The 17,618-nt window shown below is 39.6% G+C and overlaps 1 protein-coding gene across 2 annotated transcripts in view; it reads left to right on the forward strand.

Moving 5' to 3' along the window:
- Positions 1-17,618, forward strand: part of UST (uronyl 2-sulfotransferase) — a 158,334-nt gene that overhangs the window by 116,530 nt on the left and 24,186 nt on the right. For both annotated transcript variants that reach the window (XM_015284277.4, XM_025148904.3), the window contains exons 6-7: positions 6,691-6,788; positions 7,698-7,855. In XM_015284277.4, coding sequence (XP_015139763.3) covers positions 6,691-6,788; positions 7,698-7,855 — 256 coding nt within the window. The remainder of the gene's footprint in view (positions 1-6,690; positions 6,789-7,697; positions 7,856-17,618) is intronic.

Consider the following 17,618-nt stretch of genomic DNA (forward strand, 5'->3'; position numbering starts at 1 on the left):
AGGGTTAACATTCGGATTAAATGTTGAAAAATATTTTTCAAGTCTGTGAAGTGCTTTTTTCTTAAAGGAAGGATGTTCCTCTCTCTATCTTTTCAATATGATTTTTATAGTATGCATACACTTGACTTGCCTCAAGTGCACATATTGCTGTGACTTGCTACCCAGACCAGTAATACCAGAGAGGGACCTTGCTCTCAGAGGTGGGACAAGGTGTCTCTGCAGCCTTTTGACATGGAGTAGCCCAGCTAAGTGGAAAGGTAGATATGAAAAAGAGCTAATGAGCAGGCAAGCCTGTGAGCATTGTCTCTGTAGGGATCTGTGGTTTCCCCAGAACAATTGTGTATGTGGTAACTTTTTCATAAGCTTTCTTTCAAAAATAGTCTCATGAATACTGCTGGAAACATACCAGGGTCCAGCCCACCTCCCCAGAGACCTTGTGCAAGGTGCGGGATTGGCATCAGTCGTGGGTCTTAACTACTGACAGGGTTACACCACCGCTTGTTGATGTCTGGATTTCTGCTCTTCTGAGTGAAGCGCAGTTATCTGGATGAGAGAGATGGGTAGGTAAGCAGTCTCACCTGCCAAAGGGAGTGGGTTAGCTGATGCTTCGAAAGCAGAAGTGGGGTTGTAGGAAGCATTTGAAGAACTGGAAAAAAGGAAAAGGCTAGGATTGTCTGAAATTACTAAGTGAAAAATTAATTGGAGTAAAAAATGTGTTTATATATTCAGTAAGTCTTTTGTAAGCGTGCATCACTTTGTTTTACATGACAACTTCTGTTTTTCACTAAGATGGCTGGAGGACAGCAGCTTGAATCAAATGAGCTGGCTCTGCAGGGTGCCTTTGCTCTTGCTGCTGCTCAGAGTCCTTGAAACCTTCTAACAGGTGTTCCTCTGATCTCTTGTGTAGGTTGTCATATTGTCTCCTTCACCACCAGCACACTGTGCCTTACAGGAGTGTGGCTGACGAGAAGGCTGTTTTTTCCATTTTTCTCTTTTTTCACTTCATTCTCTATTTGGTTTTGCTGCTGCTTTTTATCAAATACATGATTTAGCTTTAAGTGAAGAGCAACTTCTGGAAGAAATGATTGTTAAACTTTCCTGGGAGTTTAGGAGATCAAGGGTTCTTTTTAAAAGCACGTTTCAGCTCCTGACAAATACATGGAAGAAGGGAAGCTGAATACCTGCAAATATGTAAAATGTCTGTGTGGCCTTTTCAGAGTTGTACAGAGCATTCGGAGTTGTATCTCTTCAGAAACAGGCATGCAAAGTGTAAGAGTTGAAGGGAACATTGTCTGTGACTAAAAGCCAGTTTAAAAACACAAACCTTAACTCAGCTTTGTAGTGTTCGTCAGAGGTAAAGCAACATTACCACTCGGCCTTCAAATGGAAAAGGCATACTAGCACTGCAAAAGAGGTCATTCCTGGGGAAGGGAGGAGAAGTCCTGGTGGTACCAGTGGACCTCTCAGTGCCACAGAAGAAAATAACTGGAGTGGCTCCAGCCCCAGCAGCTGCCAGGTGCGTGTATGAGCAGGGATGGATGTCTCCGTATCAGCAGTATGTTGGCCCAGCAGTCAGCTGGTGCCTGAGTGACACGAGCACACGCTCTGGTGGCAGTTTCCTTGTCACTGCAATGACCACATGAATGAAATAACCAAAATAAATGAACAGTGTGAGTGAAGATATCCGATGTGACCTGTATTGCTGAAGGCAGGATGTGCCCTGTGCAGTCATGGTACAGCTGTACTGTGGTGGGAATCATTGCGGCCTTTCTGAGAGATGGGATTCTTTGGCCTTTTGAGCATGTGTGGGTGTGAAGGGGCCATCACAGCTGGTGCAAAGGGGACAACTGGGGACAGAAAACTGCATTTTGGTTAGCTAGACCAGCTCTGCCATCTCTTGGGAACTTCTCCCTGAAGTACCACTGCTCTCTCTGGAGTCTGCTGTTAGTGTCCAAATAGCTCATACGAGTGTGCTGTGGTCTCCAGAGGACAATCAGCTGGCTCAGAGAGATCCCATACAACTTGTCTCCACCCACGCTTTTCCTTCTTCCCTCTCATGTTTACAATTCCACGCCATTTTCTGAGCCGTTTTGTTTGCATTTTCATTCCCATTGCTCTGTGGTACCTGGCGATCCACAGGCAGGAGTCAGAGAAAGAGGCGGGTTATTTTATCTTTCATTTCTGTGCTTGTGTTTAGTTTGTATGATGCAAAGTTGTCCGAGGGATGTAATGGTCAGCTTGACCTCCTTACGAACACTGAGCAAGTGAGAAAGCATTTGAAAAGCCTTGAGAGGATTCTGGGGGCTCTCAGCAGTGTAGAAGAATTTTCCTTGGCTGCCCATGGTGAGGACTAGACTGGGCCGTTGACTGTGGCACTGTATTAAGAGCAGCCTTGTGGGCAGCAGAGGTCACCGTCTACTGGGCACACTCACTGGTTTTCCACATCATGTTATTTCATTTCCTCTCATGAGTATATTTCTACTTGAAAGGTATTTATTTAGCTCGCTGCTTACTCTGTAGCTTCCGTGACACACCTGCACTTCACATCTGCTGCCTTCAGACCCAAAGAAGGAACCTGCACTGTGACTGGGCTGTAGCAGGGTCTCCTGACTCTGCCATGGGAGCTGCAGTATCCACACCAGGGCAGGCATTGAAAAGTCTTTGAGAGAAGGAACGGCCACTTTTTGGCTTCTCCCAGGTTAATGGATGATTAATGGAAAAATACTTGCCGGGTATGTGTGTATTAGGTTGGATATTAGGAAAAAATTGTTCTCAGAAAGAGCGGTGCTGCAGTGGCACAGGCTGCCCAGGGAGGTGGTGGAGTCACTGTCTCTGGAGGTCTTCAAGAACCATGTGGATGTGGCACTGAGGGGCGTGGTGTGAGCATAGTGGGGATGGGCTGACGCTTGGACTGGATGACCCTATTGGTCTTTTTTCAACCTTAGTGATTCTGTGAGTTGTTAGTCTTTATTTTAAATTGTTAGTGATACTAAGAATTACCATACATCCGTGGCAGAATCTGGCCTTTCTATAACTTTTGATTCCGACACTGAGAAGGACATTAACTTCAGTAAATTGCCTTATGTTTTACAGAAGGTGCTTGGAAGTTTACCCTTTTAGTGACAGCACTAAAATTCCAGAACAGGTTTTGTGTCCGTTATTTTTTTCGGCACATGCAGACTTCCCTGTTGACATATGCGAGAGCAAATAAAATAGCTGTGTAGTTATTAGCTTAAAAATAGTAAAATGTCTTTGATGTATTTCTGATAGGTCTGTCTTGTTTGCAGATTAACGTATTAAGGCACACGACAATTTCTTTATGAAGAGCAGTTGTACAGATGGAAGCAGACGCTACCAAAATGCCATTTCAGCCCAAATTGTAACAATAATAGAAAAATACATATTTTTTAAAGAAATTCTTTCTGTTACTGACAAACCCAGAGCTGCAGCAGGGCCAGTGCTGGTTCCTGGGGAGCCTTCTGTGTCGCTGCAGACAGAGCCCAGCGGGATGTGAGCAGCGTGGATTGTGGTTGAGAGCTGTGGAATAAAGCAAAATCCCTTTCTTTGTTGTGGAAGGGTGTGATCAAAGTAGCTCTGTTTCTTTCTTTCTATATCTTTCTCAGCTGTGTTTGAATTATTTTTTTCTTGAATACTCCTCCAGTGATCTAAATGCAAAAAGCTGTCATCTGTCAGCTTGCAAGTTTTTGTCTCACAGAACTTTCTGCCCTGGAAGATCTATATCCTGCTAGGAAAACATGCTCTTAATGGAAAAAATGTAGCATGAATGTGGCTTGGGATAACAGAATAATGTTGCTTAGAATAACGTAATATCACCTTAGTGTTTTGTGCCCAGAAAAAGCAGGAACTGGTGCAAGTCATCCAGCAGCCAAAGAGCAGCTTCATGTAGGTTTGTGTAATGTGATGAGTAACACACCTCCAGCCAGGCTTGCTTTTGCACACACTCCCCCTGCCCGCTTGGTTAAAGATGGTAACTCCACATATCATCACATATCGATGGTAATTCACATATCACTCAGTGAAATCTCCTCTGAGGGGATGGATGGATGCTGGTGATTTGTCTCACAAATTAAGAATCCATTAAAACAGGAAAGGAAAACGGGTGCTGCAGATATATTGAAACCAGCAGCCGTAATACAGATCAGATGTAGGTAAATAACACTGCTTTTTGTAATGGCGATAGTAAAAGCATATTGAAATGAGGCAGCCTTTTGACCACAGAGCAAGCCCCGTGCTTTTGATGTTGGGAATGTGAAGGGTGTGCCTTTATGTGGTGGAAATTCACATGAAAACGTGCGTGAGCATTATCTTAAACCTTTATTGCATTTAGGTCCTTGTGCATTTCTTTCACAAATGAAACCTGAAGGGAAGTGCCACTGCGTGGTTTAGATTAGTGTAGTCCCAATTGTTTCAGTAATGCTACAGCTTCAGCTGTTGACACTGCAAGGGAATACTAAACATTTATTTTTGATTAAGTATAAGCTATTGACTTGTTAAAGCTGCAGCATTTATCTTGTGAATGTACGGTGTTTTTATTGTATGAATGTTTTATTTGGCCATATTAACCAAATACAACTTTCAGAAGGAGAAGGAGGAACCTGTTAGACTCTTGTACTGGATATTAATCTTTTTTTTAATCTCAGGAATATTATTTTCTGACTCACCATGTTCATTATTCTTGCAAAGAAATAAATGTCCTTGCTGTGAATTATAAATTCATTGCCAGACTCTGTGTTATTATGGAAACTGGAGAGTATGTATCCCTGAATCATCTCTGATAATGCCTATAATAAAAATACAACGAACCTTAAAAAACTGCCACTTTTAACTATCGTAGAATCATGGAATGGCTTGGGTGGGAAGGGACCCCAAAGCCCACCCAGCCCCAACCCCCTGCCATGGGCAGGGCTGCCATCTACCAACTCAGGCTGCCCAGGGCTCCATCTAACCCAGCCTTGAGGCCCTCCAGGGATGGGGCACCACAGCTTCTCTGGACAACCAGAGAACTGTCTCACCATTCTCTGAGTGAAGAATTTCTTCCTAACATCTGATATAAATCCACCTTCTTCCAGTTAGAAGTTATTGCTGCTTGTCCTATCTCTGCAGGCTCTGGTAAAAAGGTTTTTGCCGTCTTTCTTATAAGCATCATTTATGTACTGAAAGGCAGCGATAAAGACTCTTGTGTTTAAAAAAGAACATGAAAGAACTATGGAGATCATAGAAGGAGCACATTAACTGTGCTACCAGTAAATTTCTCAGTAATATTTGTAGCAGTGACTCAAAAGGGTTAATTTAAACTCAGAGCCTTGACTTTAAAAATTACTGCTTGGATGTAAATCTTATAATACGTGTGTAAAGCAAACCCTTCTCAGTGTGCTTGAATGCACTGTGAGGAGCAGGGGAGGTGGACTACTTGTATGCCAGGTGGCAGTTTTTATGCTGTTTTCTTTGATAGTTCTTCACCATGTAATCTAATTGCAACCCTTGATCTTCTGATACATCCACAAAATCTGATTTACATACGGGTAAGACGGGAGGAAACAAGAGTGAATTTTTAACAGGCTTTTGGCCCTAGATGTGAAACTAATGAAGTTAGGGCTTCTGTTCTGGGAAGAGCTTTTCTCTATGGAAGGTGGAGCCAATGCTGCCACCAGACTCCATACTGCACGCTGCCCTGGGACTGCCCAGGGCATTCACTGGCACAGGGGTTGCTCTCTGTATCTCCCATGCTGCTGAGCAGTTCTGGCTCTCAGAGGGTATTTGAACATTAAAATGATCTCTGCCCCATTTCATTTACTTGATAAAGTATGCATCTGATTATTCATTGTTTTACCAATCCCTTTGCGTTGTAGAAGCATGTGTTGAAGAAAGATGAGGAAGACAACTTTTGCGAAGATGTGATTCTTTTGTCTTTGCTATGTTGCCTTCCATTTTTCCCTATAAGTCTCATTGGAATCTGCCTGCAGAATAAGGCTCTGTTAGGCTAGATAAGGATAGTGGAATTTAATCCCGCTTTAGGGAATGTTTATCACTGAGCTGAGTAAAATGGGAAGTGGGATGCAGTTCCTTGGGGTTCAGTAGCTATGCCTCATCTGTTGAGAAACCATAAATAGTTCTTATGACTGATGAATCAGGAAAGTGATAAAATACTTCTGTATTTTATACGATAGGCTCATTTCTGAACATCTCAGAGATGTCCTGCATTGCAATCAGTGATTTGTTTTTATATCACGAGCAAGCTGTGTGAATTACAACATATATTTGTTCATTCCTGTCATTGTATGAAGCAGAATAAAATAAATAATAGTCTTAATTTGATCTACATGTTTTGTTTCTTTTGAATATGCCCCAGGGAAAAGTCTGAAAATAATATCCTGAATATTTTATATTACCTCACTGAGAAAGTCAATCCATTTGTCCTGCTTTGAATCGTGGATTAATCCCAGTTATTTGCAATAAGACATGATGAAAAGAGATCACTTTTTTCTCCTGCAGCTTTCTAGTAAAGTTTAAAAGTATTAAATGAACAGTGGATTGTTTCTAAGGTATTTAGTGTAGCCTCAGCAAAATTCTGTGATTCTGAGATGCTGTGTAAGGTATGAGATAAAAGAAAACAATTGTTGATAGAGAAAACACAGTAATCGACTTCGTTTTCTATTTTTTCACCCACAGGACATTAATGTGTGTATCCTTGAAAACTACCCTGAATGTTCCAATCCCAGGTTATTTTATATCATACCCTATTTCTGTGGACAGCATCCAAGATGCAGGTAAATAAATATATGAGGAATCCCAATCTGCTCAGCAATATCCCTTGACAATATTTTGTCAAAAACTGTTAATTGGGGGCAATAGTTATTTGAAGTACAGTAGAAAATTGTAAGTACAATGAAATGATGCACGTGATAACTGCATGCATAAATATATTTTGGAATAAGAAGGATAACGGACAAATGTAGTATTCTCCTTTTTATTTGATTTCACTCTTGAATAATGTATCGAATCTGGATGTAATCATCTGGATTTTCCTCTTCTGAGTTGGTAGTGACCTTACGTACTCATTTTACCTGTGCCTTAACCTCTTAATGCGTACCTTTTAGTTCTGCTCAGATGCTGATAGCAGATCTATATCTTGGGAATTCCAGGTTTCCATGCAATAAATAGGGATCGTGCTTAAAATTATGTAAAGTGCAGCCTTCTACCACTGTAATTGAACTAATTCACGTTTGATGTGTCTATTTATGCCATTCACATGTTGCTTTTATTATTCATGTAGTATAGTAAACTTTTATGCAATATGTGAACAATTTTAAATACCTTCTTGTTTTGAAATGCTTTTATATTGTTGATCACAGCAAATCCCTTATTAACTTTGTTCAACTTCAAGGTATTATATTTATTGATTGCTGCAATTTCTCCATAATAGAAGGAACTGTGCGTATTTCCAAAAATTTATACAGAAGCCATATTTTCTTTTGGCATTTATAATGAATTCTCACATGTTCATTCTTTTGTCTTTAAGTACCTTTACAAACATTTTTTTTTCTGTAGGTATTTTCACTTTATTTGCTTACATTTGCATATTTAACTTGAATTTCTGAAGTAATTGTGTATTTAAACACCCCTTCTCCTCCCATTTTTTTAATCTTTATTCCTCTCCCACCTTCAATTTCATACAGGGAACCTGGTGAATGGGCCCTTGAAAGAGCAAAGCTGAACGTTAATGAAAACTTCCTGCTTGTGGGGATTCTGGAGGAGTTGGAGGATGTGCTGCTTTTATTAGAAAGATTCTTACCTCATTATTTCAAGGATGTCCTCAGCATCTACAAAAACCCAGGTAACTTTCTGTTACAAATATTCCATTCACACAACTGTTGGCAAAATCTGGAGGACCACTGAAAGGTAAGTTTTTCTGTCTTATGTAGTCAGTGAAGAGATTTATATTCATTTTAGAGAGCAGATTTGATTGATGGGGAAGGGTATGTATTCTACATTTATTCTTAACGTCATCGAGTGGTTTTCATTCCCAGGCAATCACTTAGTGCTCCAGTAATCTTGCCACATGCCCCAAAACCTCACCATTATCTCCAGAGTGGCTTTTTCTTCTTTTATTTCTGACATGTTCAGCTCTCAAACAAGTGTCAACACTCAAGATGTCAGTAATATCTACATAAGGAAGAAACGAGTAGAAGAAATAGAAGTAGAATAGAGTAGAAGTAAAGAAGTAGAATACATAAGAAACACTGAGTAGAGTGCACGGTCAGCAATAAAGAGTTGAGTGAACTTCAGTAGAGAAATGAAAACAGAAGTACTTAATCAGCATCTTAACTTGTACCCCAGCATCAATCTGAAGGGGTTTTCTTCTTGTGTCCAGTCCATTCCTTCCAATGCTTATTTTTTGTTCTGCCTGTCTGGAGAACTGTTTTGTGCCCTATGCTTAAATCAAGAAATAAGATGCTTCTGTGGAGCTGTGCATGTCATTTTGGCAGAACTGGTCTGCTGATTACATTTGATTGGGCTGTTAATGTGTTATGAACCAAGAAGGGGTAAAAGTTGCTTCTTGCATGGTGACTGTTGCATTCATGTCTATTGAAATGCCTACAGCCACTGAACGGTATGTTTTGTACTAATTTGTATATTAAAAACACATGAATCAAACACTGAATTTTGTTTGTGATGCATGAAGCTTATCACTGGCTTTTGATTGAGAGCAGCTGTAATAGTAATCAGTTGTTTTGAAGAAATGAAAGGCTTCAGAGCGTGGCTGTCACCCAGTCCCTCCTTCTGGGATGCATCTTTGAAAGTTTTGTATTAAGCAATGTACAAATATTATAGAGAAAGAATGGCATTGTCTTTTCTTTGTGAATTTTAAAATAACGAGACCTGTATTTTTAGCATGTGGAAGTCTTCCTTGCATTTTTTCTGTACAGATGCTAGGCCAGAAGGAGTTAGAGAATCAACAGAAGGATGCTTTCCGCGGTCAGCAGATTTTTGTATGGGAATATATAGTTTTTCAGCTGTTCTATGCAACATAGATTTTCACTTCTCTTCCAATTTGGGAAGCTAAAAACAGCTCACTGGGGCTTAATTTTTCACCAGGGTGCCATTGAAATTGTGAAATGTGAAATAAGCAGTCTCTCAGAATGAATAAGTGCTGGACAGTCTTTTTTCTCTCCATGCATATTGCAGTATCTCTGGGAGATTTGATCCCACATTTCAGGGCAGTGATTTCCTCTTCTCTGGGATTTCATGCATAAGACCAATATTGTATGAAGATTCATCCCTTTCCTCCTGTATTCCTCACGGGGGTTAAAGTTGAATTCTTTTTTAGCATACACTGAGTAAGATTGAGGAATAGTTTATCAAGCAGCATGTTTGTGTTAAATCTGCTTTTTTCATACATGCAAAGATCTTTTATTTTAAGTCATAAATTATTTTCAGATTATTTCAGAGTTGGTGCAAATGCTTACAAAAGACTTAACAGAATCAGTCAGAAAAAAAAGAATCCAAGCGCTATGTAAGAAATGCTACATAGTTCTTTTCAGTGCACCTTAGACCTGATCTGCAACACCCTCTGCTGTTGCATCATGAAATGCTGGGAGGAAGGGATACTATTCTCCAGCCCAGCTGCATGGTGACCCCGCAAGCAGCAGATAAGTCAGGCTAAACCCAACTTTCTTGTCGCAACTGACACTTGCAAATTAGTTATATAAAATGTACTTTTGATATACTGTTATGGCAGTCTTTCTTCTCTTTGTATAAAAAAGGCAGTGCTTTTCCAGAACTTACTTTTTTATCGGATGAACACAGTCAGTTGAGAAAAATACAGTAGAGGACCATGTATGGAAGGTCCTCACAGTCACTCACAGGCTAGTGGATCTCTGTACTAGAGCCCACTTGTTATAGATGAGACACTTTTAAACAATTGGATTTATAGAGCTGCTTCAAAGCAGAAAATAGTTGAAAGAAGGCAGTTTCCATCCAATACTGTTTTAGTGGATTATATGCAAAGTAAAGTAAGGTAGAAAATTGGTGGTTGCTGTCTCACCAATATCATAGTCTTAAAAAAAACGAAGAGCACCTGCTTCTCACTCACTGTAAATAGTCAAATGCTGGATGTACTCAAGTCCATAAAACCATGAGTGCTGTGCATGGTGACCTTTGGACATTCCTGTGGTTGCGCTTGGCAAGCATTCAGAAGACAACTGTGCGAGTTTTGGGCTAAGCCCCTTCTTCTTTCCAAAGCTGGGACTCTCCTCATCATTACAGTTGCTTTGAGCGAACACCAGCTCACTACACCTCATCCATGCAAATGTGTTATTGTCAGGAGCCTTCAGTGTAGACTGGAGATACTACAAATCAGAAAATACCAAATCTTTCTTTTTCCTCATCTCTATTTTGTATTTTCTCTACGCAAACCTTATTAAAGTGTCTTCTGTCTCCTCTTTGTCTGCAGTAAAATTTCTCATCTGAGGCAGCAGTTAAGAACATCTATTAAAGATTTCTTGCTTATTGTCCTCTGACAAGAAAACAAAGCCCAGAGCTTTTTTACTGTCAAATATACGTCACAGCTATTGTTCTGAAGTAAAGGATCAGTAAAACTGTGACTCTATTGGTCAGATAGATAGCAGAGTATTACGGCAAAGAAATGTAAGTGCAGCTGTCTGCCCGTGTATAATGGCAGAGAAAACTGTTAAATGTAATGTGACTTAAGTGCATTTGTTGGTGACACCAGTGATGTATTTCATTATGTTTTGCATAAGCTGACAGGAGGAGACAGTGAAAGAAGGTAAGAAATTTTAGTGTCTGAGGACACAAGAAGAATAATTTCCTTCATTGCATTAATAAAATGTTGCCCTGAGGAAATCCATATGCTATTTTGACGTGTGTTTTACAACAGTATGCAATGCTGTGAAAACCTTTGTTGTGCTGAAGCTTTCAATGGAACCTTCTAATCTTGTGGCATTCTTTAGTGCTACGGGGTTCCTGTTTCTTTTTCCTTTTCTACTCTCCTTGATATTAAGTATCTTGTTAATGTTGATGTCAAATCAGGCTGTTCTTGTAGTGGTTGTCTTGTCCGAGGTAGTAAACACCTTCTAACTTGATAGCCACAGCTGCTTTTGACAAGACATGAGAAGTGGGGGAAGATAGTGAGATAGATAGATAGGTAACTTTGTTTACTACGTTTCTTTGCTATCGCACTAAAAGTTGCTCACTGTTCTGCCTTTCGTTTTTTTTTTCGCCAGCACTGGAGCAGATAGAGTCCAATTGCGGAACCTTGGATTAATTTTCCTTCAGAATTTGAAAGTATTCCTTTGCAATGTGAAAGGCCTCTAGTAGTTACGGAGTAACTTTACATGCAAAATCTTTCTGCCATTCTGTTCTTCGAGTGCTCCAACATTAATGATGCAGATGCTGTGCACCTGGAAATGTTCAGTCATTGCTAGGAAAGTTGCTATGATATGGGAAAATCAAAGGGAAGGTAGGAAGGATCCCACTGTTTTTTCACTCCAAGAAATGGGAGAAAAATCTTTGCAGTCCTGACCTCTAAGAACAAAAACTCTGGGTAAGGAAGATTGAAAGAAATCTTATGGAAGGAGGCAGTGCTTCCTCTGCAGCATCTCTGAACAGTCATCATCTTATGTTCTGCCTTCGTTCAGTACAAAATGAAATGAAATTAAGAAAAAATTAGAACTAGCCATCTGCAGCTTCTAAATTCTGCCTGCTTCTTATGAGCCGTACTTGCTGGAGAGGGCAGAGCTGGGAATGCTGAGTGGAAGGGAAAGTAGAAGTTTTCTCACCTCTTGTGCATAAATGCACAATCTTTCTCTCACCTACAAACATCTTTGCTCTTGATGTGAGAAGAAAAGCAGCTTGGATGAGATCAAATTTAAATTCTCAAATTCCTTGCATCGCTTCTTTTCATCTCTTACTTTCTTAAAACAGAACTTGGGAAAATTTGAAATCTTCAGAGACTTCTTTACCTTTCCCTGTAAAACAGCTTTCTGCTTTCCCTAAAATTGCCTAGGGGAGCAGATCTCGAGAGCAATCACTCTGTGTGAAAGTCTTCTGTAGAAAAGGAAAGTTCTGAACTGTGTGTGGAAGTAAAATATGAAATTTGCCTTGGGAGATAGCTAACTGTATAATGCTTTGGTGGTGTGTTCCCATCCAGTATGTGAAAGAAAATAGTTGTATGTGTGACTTAAAAAGTTTTGTCCAGAAGGTGGTGTAATCTCCCTGCTTTTTTCATACTTTGAGGGAAGCTGAACACTGTGCCAGAGGTGATAGCACATGTGAGTTTACATTCTGCCTGGGTGGTGTTTTCTTCTTTGTCGCCCAACATCCTGTTCTGAAAAGAGAAAATACAAATAGGAATGTGAACAAGCTATTTATGTCTTCAATCTCTGAACTTTCAAAATTATCCAGAAGAAACAATGAGCATGTGAGAACAGGCAGTTTATACTCTATGCAGAGTGTTTAATTATGTTATTATTTACTGTATTATGAAACAAATTCCCTTTTCTATGTGTGCAAGCAAGATGGGGAAGGAGTAACAGCACATGTCCCCAGAGGAAGTTTATTCGCCATTTTGTCAATCGCACCTAAGACAGTCTACACAAAAACTGTGCTCCTTGGCTTGTTTTATAAAGCTGAAGGTAGTGTCAAAAGCTGTAAATATGTTACTTAACTCTTCAGCCATGAAAATTAGTTTTAGAATGAAAGGATAAAAACAAGCTGCCTGATCTTTGGATGCCTTGAAGTGAGTGGATGCAATGATCGGTGATAAGCACAATCAGTGGAAATACTCTTTCCAATTCCATAATAGGAAAATATGTTGTTTTCTGACTTTCAGAGGATTCAAATCCCTTTGTGAATAAACTGAGTTGTTTTAAGAACAGGAACTCTTGGAAGGATTTGAGTACTTCTGAGTTTTCTCATGACTCTCTTTTACCAGAGGGCCTCTAGATCTTTTGAAGATTCATCTCAGAATCTCAACTTCTCTATGGCAAGTTCTGCAGGAAAGGTTGGCAGCGCATAACAGCTGTGGATTTTTTATTCTGCTCAGAAGGGTGAGGCCATCACAGAACATGCATGTATTACATGGGAGGCAGAACTGTGGCACCGAAAGATTTATCCAGAATAGTTTAAATCTCATTTTTCAGATATGAGCAACACTGAAGTTGTAGCAAGAGAAATTTGGTAAGGCTTTCCAAGCCCACAGGGAGGTATCCCAAGATCAAGTCTGCTGTATTTACTGTTCCCTGCTAACATGTGCTTATGGGATTGGCGATGGTCTATATGTGCATGGTTATGCAGCAGAACATCTAGCAAGGCTGGATGTGGTTCTGGGCAGCCTGGTCTAGTGGTTGGCAACCCTTCCCATGGCGAGGGTGTTGAAACTTGATGATCTTTGAGGTCCTTTCCAACCCAGGCCATTCTGTGATTCTACAATTTGTCTATAAGTGCATCATCTCGCCCAAAATAAATGATGCTTTTTGAGAAAAAGAGTGAAGCCTGCGAGCCTGACATAACTAGGGCTCTCATCCATTGTAAATCTGCTCCCTGAGTTTAAGGTACAGGGAAGTAAAATACAGGTCCATCTGCCAAAATTATTGCTATGGTTCTCCTTTCTCCTAAAGAGAAGATGTAATGGAAGGTGAAGTCCCTGTTCCCTTGGATCATCTTCTGAAAAAACTCAATCGGATGTTGCGCTTCTGCTAAAGTTTCTGGTCACGTGAGCTCATACACAAGCTGTGACAACCTACAAGGTATTGTAGAGATATGCCAAGTGTTACATCGAATCATGGAAATTTCCCCCTTTTTTCTGTGTGTGTGTGTGGGCTACAATACGTGTTAGCTTGCATTAATGCTGCTGGCTTGGGCACTACGTTTAGAAAAGGATTTCTTTGAGAGGCTGCATCCAATTTATTTATTTATTTATTTATTGTGTGCTTGTGATTGTTAGTTCTCTCTGGAAACTCTTTGTTTCTTTGGTATTGTTTTCCCTTGATACACAATCCTCATTGGATGCTGTTAGCTGCTTTTTGAACCTTTGCAGAACCTTTATGAACCTTTGCAGAGACCAAGCCTATACATCTGTGATTTGTGTTCGGAACTCCAGCTTGTGCTTCGCAGTCTGCAACGTTTGCTTATCCCTCTCCATCACCTTTCATGCTTATCAGTTGGCAAAGTCAGAAGTCAAATGCTTTATTTTTTTAATACTCTTGTCCAAATCTCTCCACCATGAACAGAGTTTTCTCTGTTAAATTTTCTGTGTAATACATTTGTACTTGTAGTATTCCGAAGGCAAGACCACTTCCAGCTTCATCTTCATTGTGTAGTGCATTTCCAAAAGACTTCAGCCTCCAGATTCTGCATTTCGTTACACATCTTCATGATTCTTGAATTGTTTCAATTTCCCTTTATCAGATCTATTGATGGGCTGCCTGGTTTTGGATTAATCCAACACAGATGTAATTTCATACTTTCTTGAAGTAAAAACATAATGTATTTGCGGTCTTAATCACAAGGGTGTCAGCCAAACCCTTGCATCCCATATGCCAAGAATTCATGTGCATTCTCTTGTGTCAGGAGATAATTTTGAAGAGTTGATGCTGATATCTTTAAGAAACTGTAATGTTTATCTAATGAGCATATCAGTCACTGAAGATGTTAAGGATTTGTAACAGTGCTCCTGCTATTCATCCAAGGTTGATTCCCTGATGCATCTTTACAGTGTTTCCTGCCCCTCGTATAAAAAAAAATGAAAAATGCACGGGCAAGCAGCATTGTTAGTTAGAGTTCTGGTACACAGGGAATGCTGTGTTCACATAGAGCATTAGCAATATCTCGTAAAAAATCCAAGGTCACTGATGACAGAACGACAGAATTTTTTTAATGACCAACAAAGCTTGCAGTGATGGTTCATTCCTTCTTCACTAGCTTACAAATAAAATCATAATGCTATTTTAATCAGTAAAATTCCACCTACACCTCTGTCATTATGCTATATGTTATTATACTTTAAAGTAACATTTGAATAAAAAATGATAATAGTAAAACTATGCAAATGGCTTCTTTAACGTCTTTGACCTCTTCTCAGATAGTGTAAGGCATAGTGGATGGAGCGGATGGCTGAATTTCAGTTAATGGGCCTGCTTCAGCTTCAGTATATTTTCACAAGTCTTCATTTCACCTATATGGCAACAACCAAGTTGCCTAAGGTGGAATATGAAGAACTCTTGTTTGTAATGTACCTCTATAACAACTCAGAATTTGGCATGATTATGACTCTGTACCACAATACATGTTCAGGGACGGTGTTTGGAGAGAAGTATGTTCAACTGAAAATTGAGCATATTTGACATGGAAGAAACAGCGACTGTGTGGAATAGACCCAAGCTGACTATTCAGCCTGCTTTCAGAAGCATAATCCTATATTCAGTGTTCAAAGTAGGCTGCTGTATTTTACCTCTCAAACTAATCATAAGTCCTGTCCGTGGTAACAGCAATAGAATGGGTTATATGTTAAATCGATTGTTCTCATCCCGAAGACATCTTGTAAGAGCAGTGTGAGTAGCATCAGAAATTATCTTTGGTGGTTCTGAAATGTCATGGAGAGTATTAGAGGTAAAGTAAACATGAAAAAGAAATTTAATTAGCAAGATTTACCTGAATTTTTTTTTATAGTAAAGATGAGTAGCCATTCCTACAGAATTATGTTGGGTTTTCACATAAACATAGCAATTTGTAATCAAGTTTTACAGTGATAAAAATGATTTGCTATAATAATTAAAATGCTATAATAATTAAAATGAGGAAAACATGAAAGAGCATGAATTCTGATGGTGAAATTATAGCAAGGCTCTTCCTTTCATACAACTTGCTAAAGGCGTTAAAACTAATACCAAAAATTACTTTCAGCCACGTCTGAACTAAAAGATCTGAGCTGGGGAGGGAGACAGTGGGTTCTGGGGAGCTGACAGTCAGGCACACTCAAGGAGGAAAAGGCTGTAATAGAAAAGTTCACCATTCTTACCTGTCCTGTGGGTAAAGCAGATTGAAGGGTCAGTATAAAGAGGTTTAGAACAAATCAATAGATGATACTAAGTGGCAAGTGACTGCTGAGTTGTGTCCTGTGTATCTGTAAATAGATTATTTGCTCTCAGAGGACACAGCGGGAGTCCTCCAGTCATCTGAAGACCTCTAAGTCCCCTTAAGGCTTCTGCAATTGCCATTAGGGAATAAATAAATAAATAAATAAATAAATAAGGAAAAGAAATAGTTATTTGTCCTTAGTTACAGAGTTATATGAAGTAAACGTAAGGAAATGTGTTAGCAGAGTAGCTCTCAGCTGCTGCACGTTTCTTTTGGTCTGTCTCCCAGCCATCACTCCTGAGGGGATAATCTGCTCACTTGAGCATAACTTCACACCATTCCTGTGTTCCTTCAGAACCCCATTGCTGAAGGCTTTCTTGGAGTTTATGCTCCCAGCTTCCTTTCTTAGCTGGAATTTCCCTGCCTTTTTGACCTGTCCCTCTCGAAAATTTACTTTCCAAGAAGCTGTAGCAAGAGAAGAGGCTTTTACTAAATATGGCTTGAAGGATTCCATTTTTCTTCTTTTTCTCTGCTCTTGGAGCTGAATCACAAATTTATAAATGTAGTAGCAAAGAGCATCTTTGAGAGAGGGAAGATGAGACTACTGCTCTCTGGTCTCATCTTCCCTCTCTCACTCCTTTCTTCTGAGTTACGATCTTATTGTATTCTTTAATTAGTGTGTTATTTCCAGTTGGGCTGTTTTTTTGTATCTGCAACGTTTGCACAATGGTTACTGCACTTTAAAAATCTCGTATTGTGAGCTGTATGTATCTGTTTGGACTACCTCTGATTAAGGTTTCTCTTATTTTCAAATGCCATCTATAATACAGAGAACCGATTTGCTGCTAGGGCTGGGTGTTTTTTCTCCTCAATTATGTTTCCTGTTTGGCAATGTCAAGAGTGCTGCTATCATAGCCAGTATTCACCAGGAGTGTCTTTGAAACTAATTGTCATATTTGCTGTATGTCCTGTTGTTTGGTCATCAGCTACATTGGAAGAATAGAAGGTAGCTAATATTACTCCAAGGGCTGCGATGGTGATCTGAACAGCTACAGGTGAAAGAATCCCATTTAACTACAATAGGAAATGGAACTCGTAGACATTTGAGAAAAGTCAGTATGATTCTTTTTAGAGACTTGCAGATCAGCTCATTCCTCGTCAGCAAGTACATGGATATGAGAAGGTACAACTTTGATTTTCAGCAGGATCTCTGTCCAAAACCTGTTCAGAAATGTAAGTTGTTCAGGTATTACAAAAGAAAAAAAAAATTCCTGAAAGATAAAATTAGTTAAATATTAATTGTTTGGTAGGCTCCCCTTACTCCAAAAAGAGTGGAGTCCTGCAGAAACTGTGCTAAAGTCTGGGATAAGTTTTCAAATAAAAGACAAGAATGAGGTGAGAGGTCACTGCCAATATGAAATTGCCAGGAAGCAACAAGAACAACTCTGAAGTATTTCAGTAATTGTAACAAAGTAAGTAGTGTATTAAAATTCAGCTTGTGT

Source organism: Gallus gallus, chromosome 3 (genome assembly GCF_016699485.2).
Source record: "Gallus gallus isolate bGalGal1 chromosome 3, bGalGal1.mat.broiler.GRCg7b, whole genome shotgun sequence".
NCBI lineage: Eukaryota > Metazoa > Chordata > Aves > Galliformes > Phasianidae > Gallus > Gallus gallus.